General features: G+C 38.8%; 1 protein-coding gene and 1 pseudogene across 1 annotated transcript in view; one reads left to right on the forward strand and one right to left on the reverse strand.

Annotated features, from left to right (window-relative positions):
* The window catches only part of ZNF81 (zinc finger protein 81), a 92,677-nt gene that overhangs the window by 1,402 nt on the left and 74,532 nt on the right, over nucleotides 1–16,743 (forward strand). The window contains 1 exon segment of the mRNA XM_033202060.1: nucleotides 8,131–8,347. Coding sequence (XP_033057951.1) covers nucleotides 8,294–8,347 — 54 coding nt within the window. The 5' untranslated portion in view covers nucleotides 8,131–8,293.
* On the reverse strand, nucleotides 2,662–3,431 carry LOC117078502 (annotated as a pseudogene).

Consider the following 16,743-nt stretch of genomic DNA (forward strand, 5'->3'; position numbering starts at 1 on the left):
GTTTTCTTTCTTTCTTTGCAATCTCTATACCTCTGCTTTTCTTCCCTTATTACACTGGCAAGAAGTTCCAGTACTATGTTGAATAAGAGTGGTGAGAGTGGACATCTTCGCTTTGTTTTCAGCCTTAGGGGGAAAATATTCAACCTTTTGCCACTAAGTATGATTTTAGCTGTAGGGCTTTCTTTTTTTGGACCCTCTTTTTTGAGCTGAGGAAGTTCCCCTCTATTAATTTCAAAAGTAGTTTTTATCATGAATGGGTGTTGAATTTCATCAACACTGTATGAATTTTTATGATCTTGTGATTTTTTTCTTTTTTAGCTGGTCAGTATGGAGGGTTACGCTGATTGATTTTTGAATATTGAACTAGTCGTACATTCCTGGAATAAACCCTACTTGGTTGTGATGTATAATTCTTTGGCTATATTGAAGGAATTGATTAGCTAATGCTTTTCTGAGGATTTTTGCATCTAAGTTCATGGGAAATATTTGTCTATAGTTTTCTTTTTTATACTATCTTCATCTGGTTTTATTTTTTATTTTTGAGACAGGCTCTCACTCTGTTCCTCAGGCTGGAGTGCAGTGGTGTGATCATGGCTCACTGCAACCTTGACTTCCCAGCCTCAAGTGATCCTTCTGCCTCAGCCCCCTGAGTAGCTGGGACTGCAGGCACATGCCACCACACCCAGCTAATTTTATTATTTTTTGTAAATGGGGTCTCACTATGTTGCTCAGGCTGGTCTCAATCTTCTGGGCCCAAACAGTCCTTCTGCCTCAGCCTCCCAAAGTGCTGGGATTACAGGTGTTAGCCACTGCTCTTGGCCTTGTCTGGTTTTAGTATTAGGGTAATACTGGCCTCATTGAATGAGTTGGGGACTATTTTCTCCTCTTCTATTTTCTGGAAGAGATTGTATAGAATAAGTACTAATTTTTATTTAAATGTTTAAATATTTGGTGGACTTCTCCGGTGAAGCCATCTGGGCCTGGAAACTTCCATTTGGAAGCTTTTTGATCATGACTTCAATGTCTGAAATAGTTATGTAACTATTCAGATTATCTATTTAATATAATTTTAGACTATCTACAGGTTAAGCATCCCTAATTCAAAAATCTGAAATTCAAAATGCTTCAAAATCCAAAACTTTCTGAGTGCCGACATAATGCCACAAGCAAAATTTCACACCTGATTTTGTGACAGGTCACAGTCAAAATGCAGTGAAAACTTTGTTTCATGCACAAAATTATTAAACATGTTATATAAAATTACCTTCAGGCTATGTTATAAGGTAACATAGTGTACATGAAACATAAATGAATTCTGTGTGTATACTTGGGTCCCATTCTACAAGATACTTTGTTATGTATATGCATATATTCCAAAGTTAAAAAAAAATCTGAAATCTGAAACACTTCTGTTCCCAAGCATTTTGGATAAGAGACATTCAACCTGCATTTAATAGTGGGTTAATTGTGGTACTTTGAGTTTTACAAGGAATTGGACTGTTTCATCCAAGTTGTTGAATTTATGTGCACAAAATTGTTGTGGTATTCCCTTACTATCCCTTTAATGCAAGCTTGTCCAGCCTGCGGTCCATGGGCCACATGTGGCTCAGGGCAGTTTGGAATGCAGCCCAACACAAATTCGTAAACTTTCTTAAAATATTATTGAGAGTTTTTTTTTTTTTTTTTGCAATTTTTTTAAAGCTTATCAGCTATCGTTAGTGTTACTGTATTATGTGTGGCGAAAGACAATTCTTCTTCTTCCAGTGGGCCCAGGGAAGCCAAAAGATTAGATACCCCGTTTTAATGGCTGTAGGATCTGTAGTTACATCTGTGTTTCATTTCTAATATTGGTAATTGTGTCTTCGTGTCTTCTCTCTCTCTCTCTCTTTTTTTTTTTTTCCACAGAGACAAGTGAACATTTATTTTTGTGCCTTTCTTCCTATGTGTATTCCAAGTCTTTTTCAAAACAAGGCCTTAGAAATCTCCAGATTCAATTATGTCCCTGGGCTTGGTCGACTGCTGCAGGAGTCTTAGGAAGCCTTATACAAATGCTAGAGTTACTCATTAACCAACATTAAACCCTAGGATAGAAGATGCAGCAAAGTAGGACTCCTTCCTCCGTGTAATGTGCTGATTTCAGATGAGGCGGCAGTCAATGTAGAAAATGCTGGAATTTTTCCTTGGAACTGGACTGTGATGAGAGGTGCTTGCCATGAACATAAGCTACTGTCTTTTCTTTTCTTTCTTTCTTTTTTTTTTTTTGAGACGGAGTTTTGCTGTTGTTGCCCAGGCTGGAGTGTAATGGCGCAATCTTGGCTCACCGCAACCTCCGCCTCCCAGGCAGGTTCAAGCAATTCTCCTGCCTCAGCCTCCCAAGTAGCTGGGATTATAGGCATGCGCCACCATGCCTGGCTAATTTTTGTATTTTTAGTAGAGACAGGGTTTCTCCATGTTGATCAGGCTGGTCTCGAACTCCCGACCTCAGGTGATCCGCCCACCTTGGCCTCCCAAAGTGCTGGGATTACAGGCATGAACTACTGTCTTTTCTTTGACCCTTCCTTTCCAGTTTTTGAAGATAAAGCAGGAAAGAAACTTCTCTGAAGATACTTGATAAAAATTCCCCCCCAAAATAAAAACACATGCTTCAACTTCATTGATGTAAATTTACTGCAGTTTGGCACCTGGGTCTAGTTCAGCTGGCGGCTGAGCTGATTGATGTGTTCACCCCGATAGCCAGGTGTGCCCATCTCCTTGAGGAAGCCCACTCTGTTTTTGGTAGCATGATGGGCCACTGAGAGGTGGAAAGGGCTCAAGAACCATGAGATCTAGAAATGCTTCCCTGGGAAGGCAATTTCATAAATGAGGTCTTCCAAGCAAATAACACCAAACTGCCCCAGGTGCTCCTCAATCACTGTGTTGTCTGTCAAAGGGATGATCTTATTCTTGACCTTGGCTTGTCCACGTTTAAAAATGAGTTCCCGAACAGACTTCAGATTTGGAAATGCCCAGGTCACGTAAGTTTCCACTATATGCAACATTTTTAGGTTCTGGGAGGTAACTTTTACAAAGACACCACTAAAAGTTTTCTTTAGGCGAAGTCTTGCAATGGTTCTCTGCACCAGTAAACTCATGCCATCAATCCTTTTGATGCGTACAGCAAAGGCCAAGGAATGTTTATCTGGCAATTCTAAGGCATGAGGTTTCACTTCTAGTCGTCTGAGACACACCTTGTCACCTTTCTGCCGCCAGGAATCATGTAGGAATGATTCCAGTCACTTAAACCTGAGCCCTTTTCCTTTTCTCTGCTCCTTCTTTGCCAAAAGTGCCTGCTTTGCCTGGGTGGCTTTGAGGGCTTGATAAGCCTTCCTCTTTTTCAGGAGATTTTCTGGAACCAAAGGGATTTTTCTTTGCTCTTGCTCTGCCATCTTTCTAGTCGTGTCTTCTCTTTTTTATCTTTGTCAGTCTTGCTGGAGGATTACAAGTTTTATTGTTCTTTTCAAGAGACCAGCTGTTGGATTTATTTTTTTCTATTGTTTTTCTGTTTTCAATTTCGTTGATTTCTGCTCTTGTATTTATTACTTCCTTTGCTTAGTTTGAGTTTTCTTTTTCTAGTTTCTTGAGGTGGGAGCTTAGATTATTGATTTAAGACCTTTCCTCTTTTCTCATATAAACATTTAGTGCTATAATGTTCCCTCTCAACAGTGCTTTATCTGTACCCCACAAATTTTGATATGTTACATTTTTCATTTTCATTCATCATGTTTTAATTTCCCTTGGGACTTCATCTTTGATCCATGGATCATATAGAAAATATTATTTAATTTTAAAGTATCTGGAGATTTTCCTGTTATCTTTCTGTTATTGATTGATAGTTCTATGCTGTTATAATCAGAGAACATACTCTGTACGACTTCAATTTGTGGAGGTGTTTTATGACCCCCGATATGGTCTATTTGCAGAATGTTCAACAGGTGATTGAAAGGAATGTTCATTCCATTAGTGTTTGGCTGGGGAAGGCTGGGTATCTTCAAAGAGGTTTTCTATTCAGTGAAGTCACCTTTTTCCTGGTCCTTTAACAGGAAGGCTTTTCTTGGAGCCATATATATATATATTTTTTGGCGGGGGGAGCCTGTTCCTGTTGATAGTTCTGAGTTGTAAGTTTCTCCAGTACCTTTTGATGATGTATGGGAGGATAAAAGAAAACCCAGGGAACTCAACCACTGTGCTGTTCAAGTCCTGAGGTCTGTAAGCTGTCCTCCTTACCTTTCTACCTTTCAGAGTCTTCCGATTTGTGTTTGTTTTTTCACTTAATTTTTTTTCTGGTCTCTTCTACATGTACTAGTCTCTTCTTTCTTTTCTGCTTTTTTTGCTGTGTTTTGTTTTTTAATAGAGTCTCACTCTGTCACCCAGGCTGGAGTGCAGTTTGTGCGATCTCAACTCACTGCAACCTCTGCCTCCTGGGTTCAAGCGATTCTCCTGCCTCAGCCTCCCAAGTAGCTGGAATTACAGGTGCGTGCCACCATGCCCGGCTAATTTTTGTACTTTTAGTAGAGATGGGGTTTCACCATGTTGGCCAAGCTGGTCTTGAACTCCTGGCCTCAACTGATATCAGCCAGCCTTGGCTTCCCAAAGTTCTGGGATTACAGGTGTGAGCCACCGCACCTGGTCTTTTTTCTTTTCTTATATTAACTTTATTAATTTGCATTTTACTAGGGAAGTACTTGTTTTATGGCAGTATTAAAATGCATTGCTATACAGTTTGCATAATGTTCTGCAATAACTGCTTTAAACACCTTCCTATCTGGGAAAGATTTTCCTCTCATTTCAAATACATGTATATGCGTATGTGTGTGTGTGATTTCTATGGTTTCAAGGCTCTTCCATGTTGTAGTAGGTATCCATACTTCATTATTACCAAATAATAATATTCTATTGTATATATATATGGCAAATTTTGTTTATCCATTCATCAGTTGATGGACATTTAGATTATTTCCGCTTTTTGGCTATTATGAGTAATGTTGCTGTGACTATTTGTGTATAAGTTTTGGAATGGACATATGTTTTCATTTATCTTGCACAGACATGGTCTCCTAATCAAATGGAAGATTTGGGTTTTGATTTATATTTTCCTAATGACTGATGATAATAATTATGTTATTCCTATATCTGTCTACACACACACACACATTCTTGACTCCTTTATCTGATTTGCTAGAGAGTTTTTTAAATGACATTGGTCATTTCCATTTGTTTATTTATTTTTTTGAGACAGGGTCTCACTCTGTCATCCAGGCTGGAGTGCAGTGGTGCAATTGGGGCTCATTGCAACCTCGACTTCCCAGGCTCAAGCAATCCTCCCACCTCAGTCTTCCTGAATAGCTGGAACTCCAGGTGCACACAACCATGCCTGGCTAATTTTTCTATTTTTTTTGTAGAGATGAGGTTTCACCATGTTGTCCAGGTTAGGCTCAAACTCCTGGGCTCAAGCGATCCTCCCACCTTGGCCTCCCAAAGTGCTGAGATTATAGGCATGAGCCACTGTGCCCGGCTACGTTGGTCATTTCATTTCTTTTTTTTCTTTAAGCCTCCTATATTTATTTGATTTAGTTAAGGTTTTATTTTTATTAATTACTTCCTGGTTTTGGTTTTTGTTTTGCTTAATTTTGTTTTTTCTAATTCTAATGTTTTAGGTTGAATATATAGCTCATTTTGGGGTTGTATTTATTTTTAATTAAAAACAAAGCTATTTAAAGCAGTAAATTTCACTCCAATACAATGCTGTATTCCGTAACTTCTGGTAAAATTTGTATAGCTTCTGTATTGATTTCCCACTTTGATCCTGGGTTATTTAGGAAAAAGTTTCTTTTCTTCCCCTTTTAAAAAATAAGATTTATTTAGGTATATTCCAATACCATAAAATTCACCCACTTAAAGTATGCAGCTCAGTGGTTTTTAGTATATTAACAGAGTTGTGCAGCCATCACCACAATCTAATTTTAGGACCTTTTCAACACCCCCAAAAGAAATCCTGTCCTCATTAGTAGACATTCACTATTCATGCCAGCCACCTCATACTCCCAGCCCTAGGTAACCACTATTCTATTTCTGTCTCTGTGGATTTGCCTATTCTGGATATTTCACATGATGGAATCACAAATATGTGGTCTTTTGTGATTGGATTCTTTCACTTAGGGTAGAGTTTTCAGAATTCATCCATGTTGTAGTATTAGTACTACTTTTGTATTACCAAATGTTATAATAGTCCATTGTGTATATATGCCAAATTTTGTTTATCCATTCATCAATTGACGTCAAACATTTGGATTGTTTCCACTTTTTGGCTGCTATGAATAATGCTGCTGTGAATATTTGTATACAAGTTTTGGAATGGACATGGGTTTTTAAAAATTTCTCTTGCATAGATACCTGTGAGTGGAGTTTCTGGGTTATATGGTGACTTTATGGTTGATATTTGAGAAACTGCCAAACTGTTTTTCAGAATGAGTGTACCATTTACAATCCAACCAGCAATGTATGAGAGCCCCAATTTATTCACAGCTCACCAATACTTGTTATTGTCTTTTCTTATGTTAGCCATTTTAGTGGATGTGACATGGTTTCCTAATACATGAAAGATTTTGCTTTTGATTTGCATTTTCCTAATGACTGATGTTGTTGAACATCTTATGTTACGATCAGAGAATGTAACCCTGTCAATTCCCAACATTAAAACATTTATCAGATTTTTTGGTGGCCAAGTTATTTGAAGGAATTTTGTAAAAGTTCCATTACTATAAGAGAAGAAAGTATATTTTCCCTCTTGTTTTGGTATAACATCCTTTTTATGTTTTTAAAATTTAACTTGTTCATGCCTTTTATTTTATTTTACTCTTTATTTATTTTACTTTCACTTTTCCTCTTCATCCCATTCTTACTTCTGTTGTCTTAAGTTCCTCTTCTTTTTAAGTAGATATTTTTCATTTCTTTCTTTTTTTTTTTTTTTTTTTGTCGCCCGGGCTGGAGTGCAGTGGCCGGTTCTCAGCTCACTGCAAGCTCCGCCTCCCGGGTTTATGCCATTCTCCTGCCTCAGCCTCCGAGTAGCTGGGACTACAGGCGCCCGCCACCTCGCCCGGCTAGTTTTTTGTATTTTTTAGTAGAGACGGGTTTCACCGTATTAGCCAGGATGGTCTCGATCTCCTGACCTCGTGATCCGCCCGTCTTGGCCTCCCAAAGTGCTGGGATTACAGGCTTGAGCCACCGCGCCCGGCCGATATTTTTCATTTCTTAACAAGAATGACTGAATCTACAGTGCCTCTAATAATTGATCAGAATAAAATTGTACCTCAACTTGGACACAGAGACACTAGTTCCTCAATGAGGAAACAGTTTTACCTCTGGATATTTTTGAGTTAATTAAAAAACTTTAGTCCCAGGCTATTAATATTTTTCTTATAGCGTGTCTCTCTGTCTCAAGAAATTTTACTTAACTTTTTTATTCTGAACTCAGGGTCATATTTTCACCATCTGTTAAACAGAACCACATTTATTTTGAACCTACCATGGAAAAGGTATCATGTGATGTAACTTTGACAACGTGAACTTTGGAGCCTGGTAGACTGGGTCTGACTTAACACCACTAAACCTCTAATTCTGTATGCATAAAGTGAAATAATAATGATTTTAACAACACATAGATGAAAGGTTTGTTGTGCAAATTACCTGCTTCTGCACATTACATGCTTCCTTATAACAATACTTGCTAACATGTATTAAGTGTTTACCTGGGGCCAGTTCAGTGCTAAGTACCATTGAAACATAATCTCATCTAATTTTCATGGCCACTTGAGATAAATATTTCAAATTCATTTTGAAAAATAAACCTGAAGAAGCTTTTTCATGTTCTCATAGCTAAAAGTTGGCAGAGCTAGAATTTAAACCTTTATTAATTTTAGTCCAAATCTCATGCTCTTGCTCATATTCTATTTTAATTAATAAGCAGAATATGTGTTTCTTGGACTTTACCTACCTCACAGTATCCAGTGCAGTGAACTGTACTTTGGTTCCCCCAGGAGATGTCTGTGTAGTGAGTGCTATCTGCCTCTGATCATATGGACACTGTCTTTCCAGGGTTCTTGGAGTCTCTGCAGAGTCCCTGGGCCAGATCTCATAGTGAAGGCTGCAGGATCTTCCTTCTGACCCCAGCAGTCCCCGTTGAGTCCACTGATTCCACTGGAATTCTAGAGTTATCAGCAAGAAAGCCCCAGGGCTGACGTCCAAGTCCGTCGGGAACATGCCAGCTAATGAGGACGCTCCCCAGCCAGGGGAACATGGCAGTGCCTGTGAGGTGAGGAGGAGGAAGAGGTGCCCAGGGGTTGGAATTCATCCAGAGCCCTGAAGGAAAGATACTATCTCATAGTTTTCATTTCTAGTACCTTTTTTTTACCAGGCAGGAAAATTTCCTCCACCCCCATTTGTATTGGTCATTTATTTCCCTTTTGTGAATTTCCTTCTCCTGTCCATTGCTGATTCATTTATCTTAGCTTATGGATTTTAAAAGAGGCTTTTGAAAATACTCAGGTTAATAGCCCTTTATCATTCTTGCATATTTTTATGAATATTTGTCGCCACTTCGTAATTTGCAATTAGCTCTTAGTTTCATTTAATCAAATAGTTCTCTAAGTCTTGTTTAAAAAAAAAAAAAACCTCTTCCATGCTTTGTTTTCTGCCAGATTCCAGCTCCCCAGAAGCAAGCACCCTTACTCTTTTTAATAGTTTTAAAGAATGTTTGGGTGTTATCTATTGGCTTTCCACTATGGAAGATAGAGATTGAGCTTTTCTTTACTCCCACTCACATACCCATTTCCTAACCCCACCTCCTTAAGATAGGTATATCATTGTTTTGGTGAGATTCATGGTCGGTGTTGATCATTGAATCCCATGGTATCCATGCTGTGATGACTATTTCTACACAACTTTTTTCTTTTCCTTGGAATTAACAATTTTCTGTCTCAGTCATTTGTTTGCGTTACTATATACATATCAATCATTCAACTCCAAATTCTTCCCTGGTGTTTAGATCTCCTTTCTATATATTCAAACACATTAGGTGATAATCACAGTGATAATAATTAAAAGCAGTCATACAACATTTACTGCATGCCAAGCACTGTTACACATACTCTACGTGTGTTCACCCATCTTCACAACAACCTCATGAAGTAGGTGCCATTGTTATTATTATCTTTAGAGACAGAGTCTCACTCTGTTGCCCAGGCTGAAGTGCAGTGGCACAATCATAGCTCACTGCAACCTCGAACTCCTGAGCTCAAGTGATCCTCCTACCTCAGCCTCCCAAGTAGCTGGGTCTACAGGTCCGAGCCACCATGCCCAGTAAGTGCCATTATTATCCCCATATCACAGAGGGGAAAACTGGGGCATAGGAGAAAACTGGGGCACAGAGAAAAACCATTTGGCCCAGGTTTACACAGTAAATAGCCAGTAATAGGTGGGGCTGCTCTCACTTCTGGGCATCCTTGTCTTCTCTTTGAAGAAATCTCTCCTGGAGCTTGACTTGCTAAAGTCTGGACTGGTGACTTTCTCAGTTTGATACAGAGCTGTTACCTTGATGTCTTCCCTTTACCATCTCCCAGGAAATCCCCTTGATTTCTCTCTTGGGTCAGATCTGTTTCCTGGAGCTTGTGTCTTCCTCTTTCTTGGCTGCCCCTTCATTTTGTGGGGAGCACATCCTCCAGTATATCCTTGAAAATGGATGCCCGACAGGTACATTTTATGAAACTTTGCATGTCTGAAAATGTCATGCAGAAATATATTTACTGAATACATATAACTGTATAAATTTATGTGTAGAAATATAATATGAATGCCATGGAAATATACCTATTTGATCCTGACACTAAACTTGTCTTTTTGGCTGAGAATAGAATTCTAGATTGGAAGTAATTTTTTTTTTTTGAGATGGAGTCTCGCCCTGTCGCCCAGGCTGGAGTGCAGTGGTGTAATCTCGGCTCACTGCAACCTCCGCCTCCCGGGTTCATACCATTCTCCTGCCTCAGCCTCCCGAGTAGCTGGACTACAGGCACCCACCACCACACCCGGCTAATTTTTTTGTATTTTTAGTAGAGACAGGGTTTCATTGTGTTAGCCAGGATAGTCTCGATCTCCTGACCTTGTGATCTGCCCGCCTCAGCCTCCCAAAGTGCTGGGATTACAGGAGTGAGCCACCGTGCCCAGCCTAGAAATCATTTTTATGCCCTATTTGAAAGCCCGTCCAAAGTCTTCCTAGGCCTTTTCTACTCACACGTACATTTTCTCTGCTTTTCTAAAACTCTTTTTATTTGGTTTTCGATGCTGCTTTGTAAAAATTATTTGCTTCACTGATATCCATTTCTATCTCTTTTGCTCTCCCTTTAGTAGTATTTTTTAAAAAACTTTATCTTCCAAACCTTCTTTTCTATCTTTTATTAATGCTGTTATATTTTTTAAGTAGCTCTTTTTGTCTTCAGAATATTCCTGTGCTATTTTTGTTTTATAGATGCAGCATCATATCATTCTAAAGATATTAGTAGTAGTTTTTTAAAAAACATAATTTTTTGAATAGTAATATAGAAAAATGACTCAAAACATTAAAGACATATAAAAAGCTATACAGGTTAAGTATCCCTAATCCAAAAATACAAAATCCAAAATGCTCCAAAATCCAAAACTTTTTGAGCACTGACATGACATTCAAAGGAAATGCCCATTTGGATTTTGGATTTTCAGATTAGGGATACCTAACCTAAGTATAATGCAGATATTCTAAAATCTGAAAAAAATCCAAAATCCCAAACACTTCTAATCCCAAGCATTTTGGATAAGGGCTACTCAAGCTCTATGGTCTAAATTCTCTTATCCATCTTTCTCCTGTCTGCTCAGCTCTCTCTAATACATATAACCAGGTTAGTTAGTTTTTCTCTGTATGATTAGGGTTTCTTTATGCAAATAACAGCAGCTGAGAACACGTTCTTATTTTCTCCTTTTTATGTCACAGAAGGTAGCCAATTAAATTTTTATCAATTTTGTTAATTTAAAATATTTCAGTGAAATATAATATGAATTATAGCAATGCTGCTAGGAACATTCTTCATCATGTCTCCGTGCACATGTGTACACCCTCTCTTAAATATATACAGGGGGGTGAAGTTAATGGGTCATAGTTACGCTTAAAAACGTCTTTATTGTGAAATATTACATACCTACAGAAAAGCACACAGAACAGACATGTATGGCCGAGTGAGTTATCCTTCCATAGGCCTAGAAAGAGTCCATAGTTAGCATTCCATGATCCCTCTACTCCCAGAGCTAACTACTACCCTGACTTTTATGATAATCACTTCCCCAAAGAAAATCACAGCTGGGTGCGGTGGCTCACACCTGTAATCCCAGCACTTCAGGAGGCTGAGGTGGGTGGATCACCTGAGGTCAGTCAGGAGTTCAAGACTAGCCTGTCCAACATGGTGAAACCCTGTCTCTACTAAAAATACAAAAATTAGCCAGGCATGGTGGCAGGTGCCTGTAATCTCAGATACTTGGGAGGCTGAGGCAGGAGAATTGTTTGAACCCAGGAGACAGAGGTTGCAGTGAGCTAAGATCGCGCCATTGCACTCCAGTCTGGGTGAAAAAGTGAGACTCCGTCTCAAAAAAAAAAAAAAAAAAAAAAGAAGAAAATTGCAATCCACAGAGTGGGAGAAGATATAAACAACAGAGGACTTATACCCAGAATATATAAAGAACAACAAAACAACAAGAAAAAGCAGAATACCCACTAGTCAAAGGCCTTCTTGAACAGATATGTAACAGATGAAGATATTCAGATGGCTATTAGACACGTGAGACAGTGCTCAATCTCATTTTTCATCAGGGAAATGCAAAATTAAACCACAATGTAATACAACTACTCCTTACCACCAGCACCAGAATGGCTATAATTTAGAACACTGACAATGACAAGTGTTAGTGAGGAGGAGGAGCACTGCTGATGAGAATGTAAATCGGTACAATCTCTGGGGACCTTTTAGCCTTATTCATCTATGCGTATGTAGACCATATGAGGAAACAGTTCTAGGAAAACACCCACCAGAAATCCTTGGCTGATGCACCAGGACCCATGTGTAAATGCTCACTGTATCGTTACTTGTAACAGCCAGAAACTGGAAATAATGCAAATGCCCATCAATAATAGAGTGGGGCCAGGTGTGACAGCTCATACTCATAATCCCAACACTTTGAGAGGCTGAGGCAGGAAGATCATTAGAGGCCAGGAGTTCAAGACCAGCCTGGGCAACATAGTGAGACCTCATCTCTACAAAAAAAAAAAAAAAAAGAAAGAAAAAATTTAAAAAATAGAATGGATAAATAAATTGAACATAATGTTGAGTGAAAGAAGGTAGACACCAAAGAATTTATTGTGTTTCAATTTATATGAAGTTTTAAGACAGGAAAAGCAAAAGCATATAGTATAGAGGGGTACATTTGTAGGTGATAAAACTTGAAAGCAAAGTGAGGAAGTGCTCACCATCTGAGGCAGAATAGTGGCTTTCTTGACCAGGGGCGTTGCAGGGAGGGAGGGAAAGAGGCATGAGAAAGGCTTCCGGCCAAGGAGCTGGCCATGTTCTATTTTCAGATTGTGGTGGTAATTAGGTTGGTATTTGCTTTGAATGATTAGTTAAGGTGAATATTTGTTTCATATGTTTTTCTACATGAATATTATGTTTGATAATAATCTTTTGAAAAGAAAAAATGTACCCTCCAATTTTGACCCCAGTAGCCCATATATTCTTTCCCAAGACAGATACAGATAGTCTGTCCATACAAACACGTGCAATAAACTGAAATATTAGCATACAAAATTTCCAGCACTTACTTTTCTCCCTTAACAATAAAGCTTGGTGATTATTCAGTGTCATTACATGTAATGAGTTACCTCATTCCTTACAAGACTACGTCTTATTCTATTATATGAATATATCAGAATATGCTAACCAGTTTTCTATTAATAGACATTTAAAGGGTTTCTATTCTTTTGCAATTGTACACGACACTGCAATGAATATCCTTATACAAATCTTAGTTAGCACAAGAGAGAGTATGTTTAAAGAGAAATTCTCCAAGTAGAATTCCCAGGACAGATGATATATACATTTTTACGCTTTTCATTTTGTTTTGTTTACACATTTTTATTCTTAATAGATATGGAAAAATTGCCTGCCTTGTGGGTTGTGTCAGTTGTATGAGTCTGTTTTCACCATACCCAAGCAACACAGTGTCTTGTCATATTCGTTTTTTCTTTTTGGCCAGTCTGGTAGGTTACAACACAGTATCTCAGTATAGATTTAATTTGCATTTCTCTTATGGCCAAGGTTGAATATATGTGACTGTGTTTAAAGAGCCATTATATGATTTTTTTCTGAGACATTTTAAAATTTCCTTTTCCCATTTTTTTCTATTAGGTTGTTGCTATTTATGTTTCTATTAGGTTGTTACATGTGTCCCAGTTATTTTTCCCAACTTCCCATTTGTCTTTTAAATGAAAATGTTAGTGTTTTCTCTGTGCATTGAGTTTATGAATCTTTTCTGTTCTCCAAGTTTTGTATCATAACTAGAAACGCCTTCCTCATTGTTCCCCATTGCTCAGCGGTATTTGGGGAAAAAAAAACTCTTATATTTTCTATTTAATACTTAATTGTTTTTATTTTTTACTTTTACAGCTGCGACTAGCTGGATTCTTTTTGCTATTGTTGTAAAGCCTTAGCCAGGGATCTATCTTAATTTTTCTTCAAGATGCCTACACATTTGTCCCAACATCATTTATTGAATAATCTATATTTCCCCCCCAACATGCAATACTACATTAGTATATACAGGCATACCTTGGAGATATTGCAGGTTCGATTCCAGACCACTGCAATAAAGCGAGTATCTCAGTAAAGAGTTATACAAATTTTGTGGCTTCCCACATAAAAGTTATGTTTATAGTATGCCATAGTCTATTAAGTGTACAATAGCATTATGTCTAAAAACAGTGTATATACCTTAATTAAAAAATACTACTACAAAATGCTAACAATCACGTGAGCCTTTGGTGGGTCATAATCTTTTTGCTGGTGAAAGGTCTTGCCTTGATGCTGATGACTGCTGACCGATCAGGGTGGTGGTTGCTGAACACTGGGGTGGCTATAGCAATTTAAAAAAATAAGACAACAATGAAGTTTGCCACATTAATTAACACTTTCCTTCCTGAAAGATTTCTCTGTAGTATACAACACTGTTTGATAGCATTTTATCCACAGTAGAAATCCTTTCAAAATTGGAGTCAGTCCTCTCAAACCCTGCCCCTGCTTTCTTTCAGTTTATGTAATATTCTAAATCACTTGCTGTCATTTCAACACTGTCCACAGCATCTTCACTAGGAGTAGATTCTGTCTCAAGAAATCATGTTGTTTGCTTATCCATAAGAAAAAACTCCTCATCCATTAAAGTTTTATCATGAGATGGCAGCAGTTCAGTCACATCTTCAGGCTTCACTTCTAGTTCTCTCACTATTTCCACCATCTCTATAGCTATTTCCTCTAGTAACGTCTTGAATCCCTGAAAGTCATCCATGAGGGTTAGAATCAAGTCTTTCCAGACTTCTGTTATTGCTGATATTTTAACCTCCTCCCATGAATCGTGAGTGTTCTTAATGGCTTCTAGAATGATGAACTGTTTACAGGAGGTTTTCAATTTACTTTGCCCAGATTCATCCAAGGAATCACCATCTATGGCAGCTATAGTCTTACAAAACATATTTCTTAAATAACACTTGAAAGTTGAAATTATTCTTTGATCTATGGGCTCCAGAATCATGTTGTGTTAACAGGCGTGAAAACAACATGAATCTCCTTGTACATCTCTATCAGAGCTCTTTGGTGACCAGGTGCATTGTCAGTGAGCAGTGATATTTTGTAAAAAATCTTTTTTGTCTAGCAATAGGTGTCAAGAGTGGTCTTAAAATATTCAGTAAGCTATGCTGTAAACAGATGTGTTATCATCCAGGCTTTGTTGTTCCATAATTCTTTTTTTTTTTTTTTTTTGAGATGGAGTCTTGCTATGTTGCCAGGCTGGAGTGCAGTGGCGTGATCTTGGCTCACTGCAACCTTGCCTCTGCCTCCTCAGTTCAAGTGATTCTCCTGCCTCAGCCTCCCAAGTAGCTGGGACTACAGGCACATGCCACCATGCCCAGCTAATTTTTTTATTTTTAGTAGAAACAGGGTTTCACCATGTTGGCCAGGATGGTCTCAATCTCTTGACCTCGTGATCCGCCCGCCTCGGCCCCCCAAAGTGCTGGGATTATAGGCGTGAACCACCGCCCGCCTCGGCCCCCCGAAGTGCTGGGATTACAGGTGTGAGCCACCGCACCCGGCCGATTTGTCATAATTCTTAAGGATCTTAGGATTTACAGAATGGTAAATGAGCGTTGGCTTCACCGTTTTTGTTGTTGTTTGTTTGTTTGAGACAGGGTCTCACTCTGTCAGTCAGGCTGGAGTGCAGTGATGTTATCATAGCTCACTGTAACCTTGAGCTCCTGGGCTCAAGGAATCCTGCCTTAGCCTCCTGAGTAGCTGGGACTACAGGCATGTGCCACTATGCCTGGCTAATTTAAATTTTTTTTTTTTTTTTTTGAGATGGGGTCTTGCTGTGTTGCCAGGACTGATCTCAAACTCCTGACCTTAAGCAGTCCTCCCACCTCAACCTCCCAAAGTGCTGGGATTCCTGGTGTGAGCCACCATGGCTGGCTGGCTTCAACTTAAAGTCACCAGCTATATTAGTCCCTAACAAGAGAGTCAGCCTGTCCTTTGAAGGTTTGAAGCCAGGCATTTACTTCTCTTCTGTAGTTGTGAAAGTCCTAGCTGGCATGTTCTTCCAATATAAGGCTGTTTAATCTGCACTGAAAATCTGTTGTTTAGTGTAGCCACCTTCATCAATTATTTTAGCTAGCTCTTCTGGATAACTTGCTACGTACAGCTTCTATGTTAGCACTCGAGCACTTGCTACTTCACCTTGTGCTTTTTATGTTATGGAGATGGCTTCTTTCCTTAAGCCTCATGAACCAACCTCTGCTAGCTTCAAACTTTGCTTCAGCAGCTTCCTCACCTCTCTCAACCTTTACAGAAGGTTTGGTTTAATCAAGGGAATGTTGTGGCTGGTTTGGTCTCCTTTCCAGACCACTCAAACTTTCTTCATATCAGCAATAAGTCTATTTCACTTTCTTATCTTTCATGTGTTCACTGGAGTAGGACTTTTAATTTCCTTCAAGAATTTTTCCTTTGCATTCACAACTTGTCTGATTGGTGCAAGAAGCCTAGCTTTTCAGCCTAGCTTGGCTTTCAACATGCCTTCCTCAGTAAGCTCAATCATGTCTAGCTTTTGATTTAAAGGGAGAGACATGTGACTCTTCCTTTCACTTGAACACTTAAGAGACCATTGAGGGTTATTAATTGGCTGAATTTCAATATTGTGTCTTAGGGAGTAGGGAGGCCCGAGGAGAGGGCGAGACAGGGAATAGGCCAGTAGGTGGAGCAGTCAGATCACACACAGCATTTGTCAATTCAGCTCACCATCTTCTATGGGCATGGTTTGTGGTGCCCCGAAACAACGACAATAGTAACATCTAAGATCACTGATCACAGATTATCATAACAG

This window comes from Trachypithecus francoisi, unplaced genomic scaffold (assembly GCF_009764315.1).
Source record: "Trachypithecus francoisi isolate TF-2019V2 unplaced genomic scaffold, Tfra_2.0 Lachesis_group6, whole genome shotgun sequence".
In the NCBI taxonomy this organism is placed as follows: Eukaryota; Metazoa; Chordata; class Mammalia; order Primates; family Cercopithecidae; genus Trachypithecus; species Trachypithecus francoisi.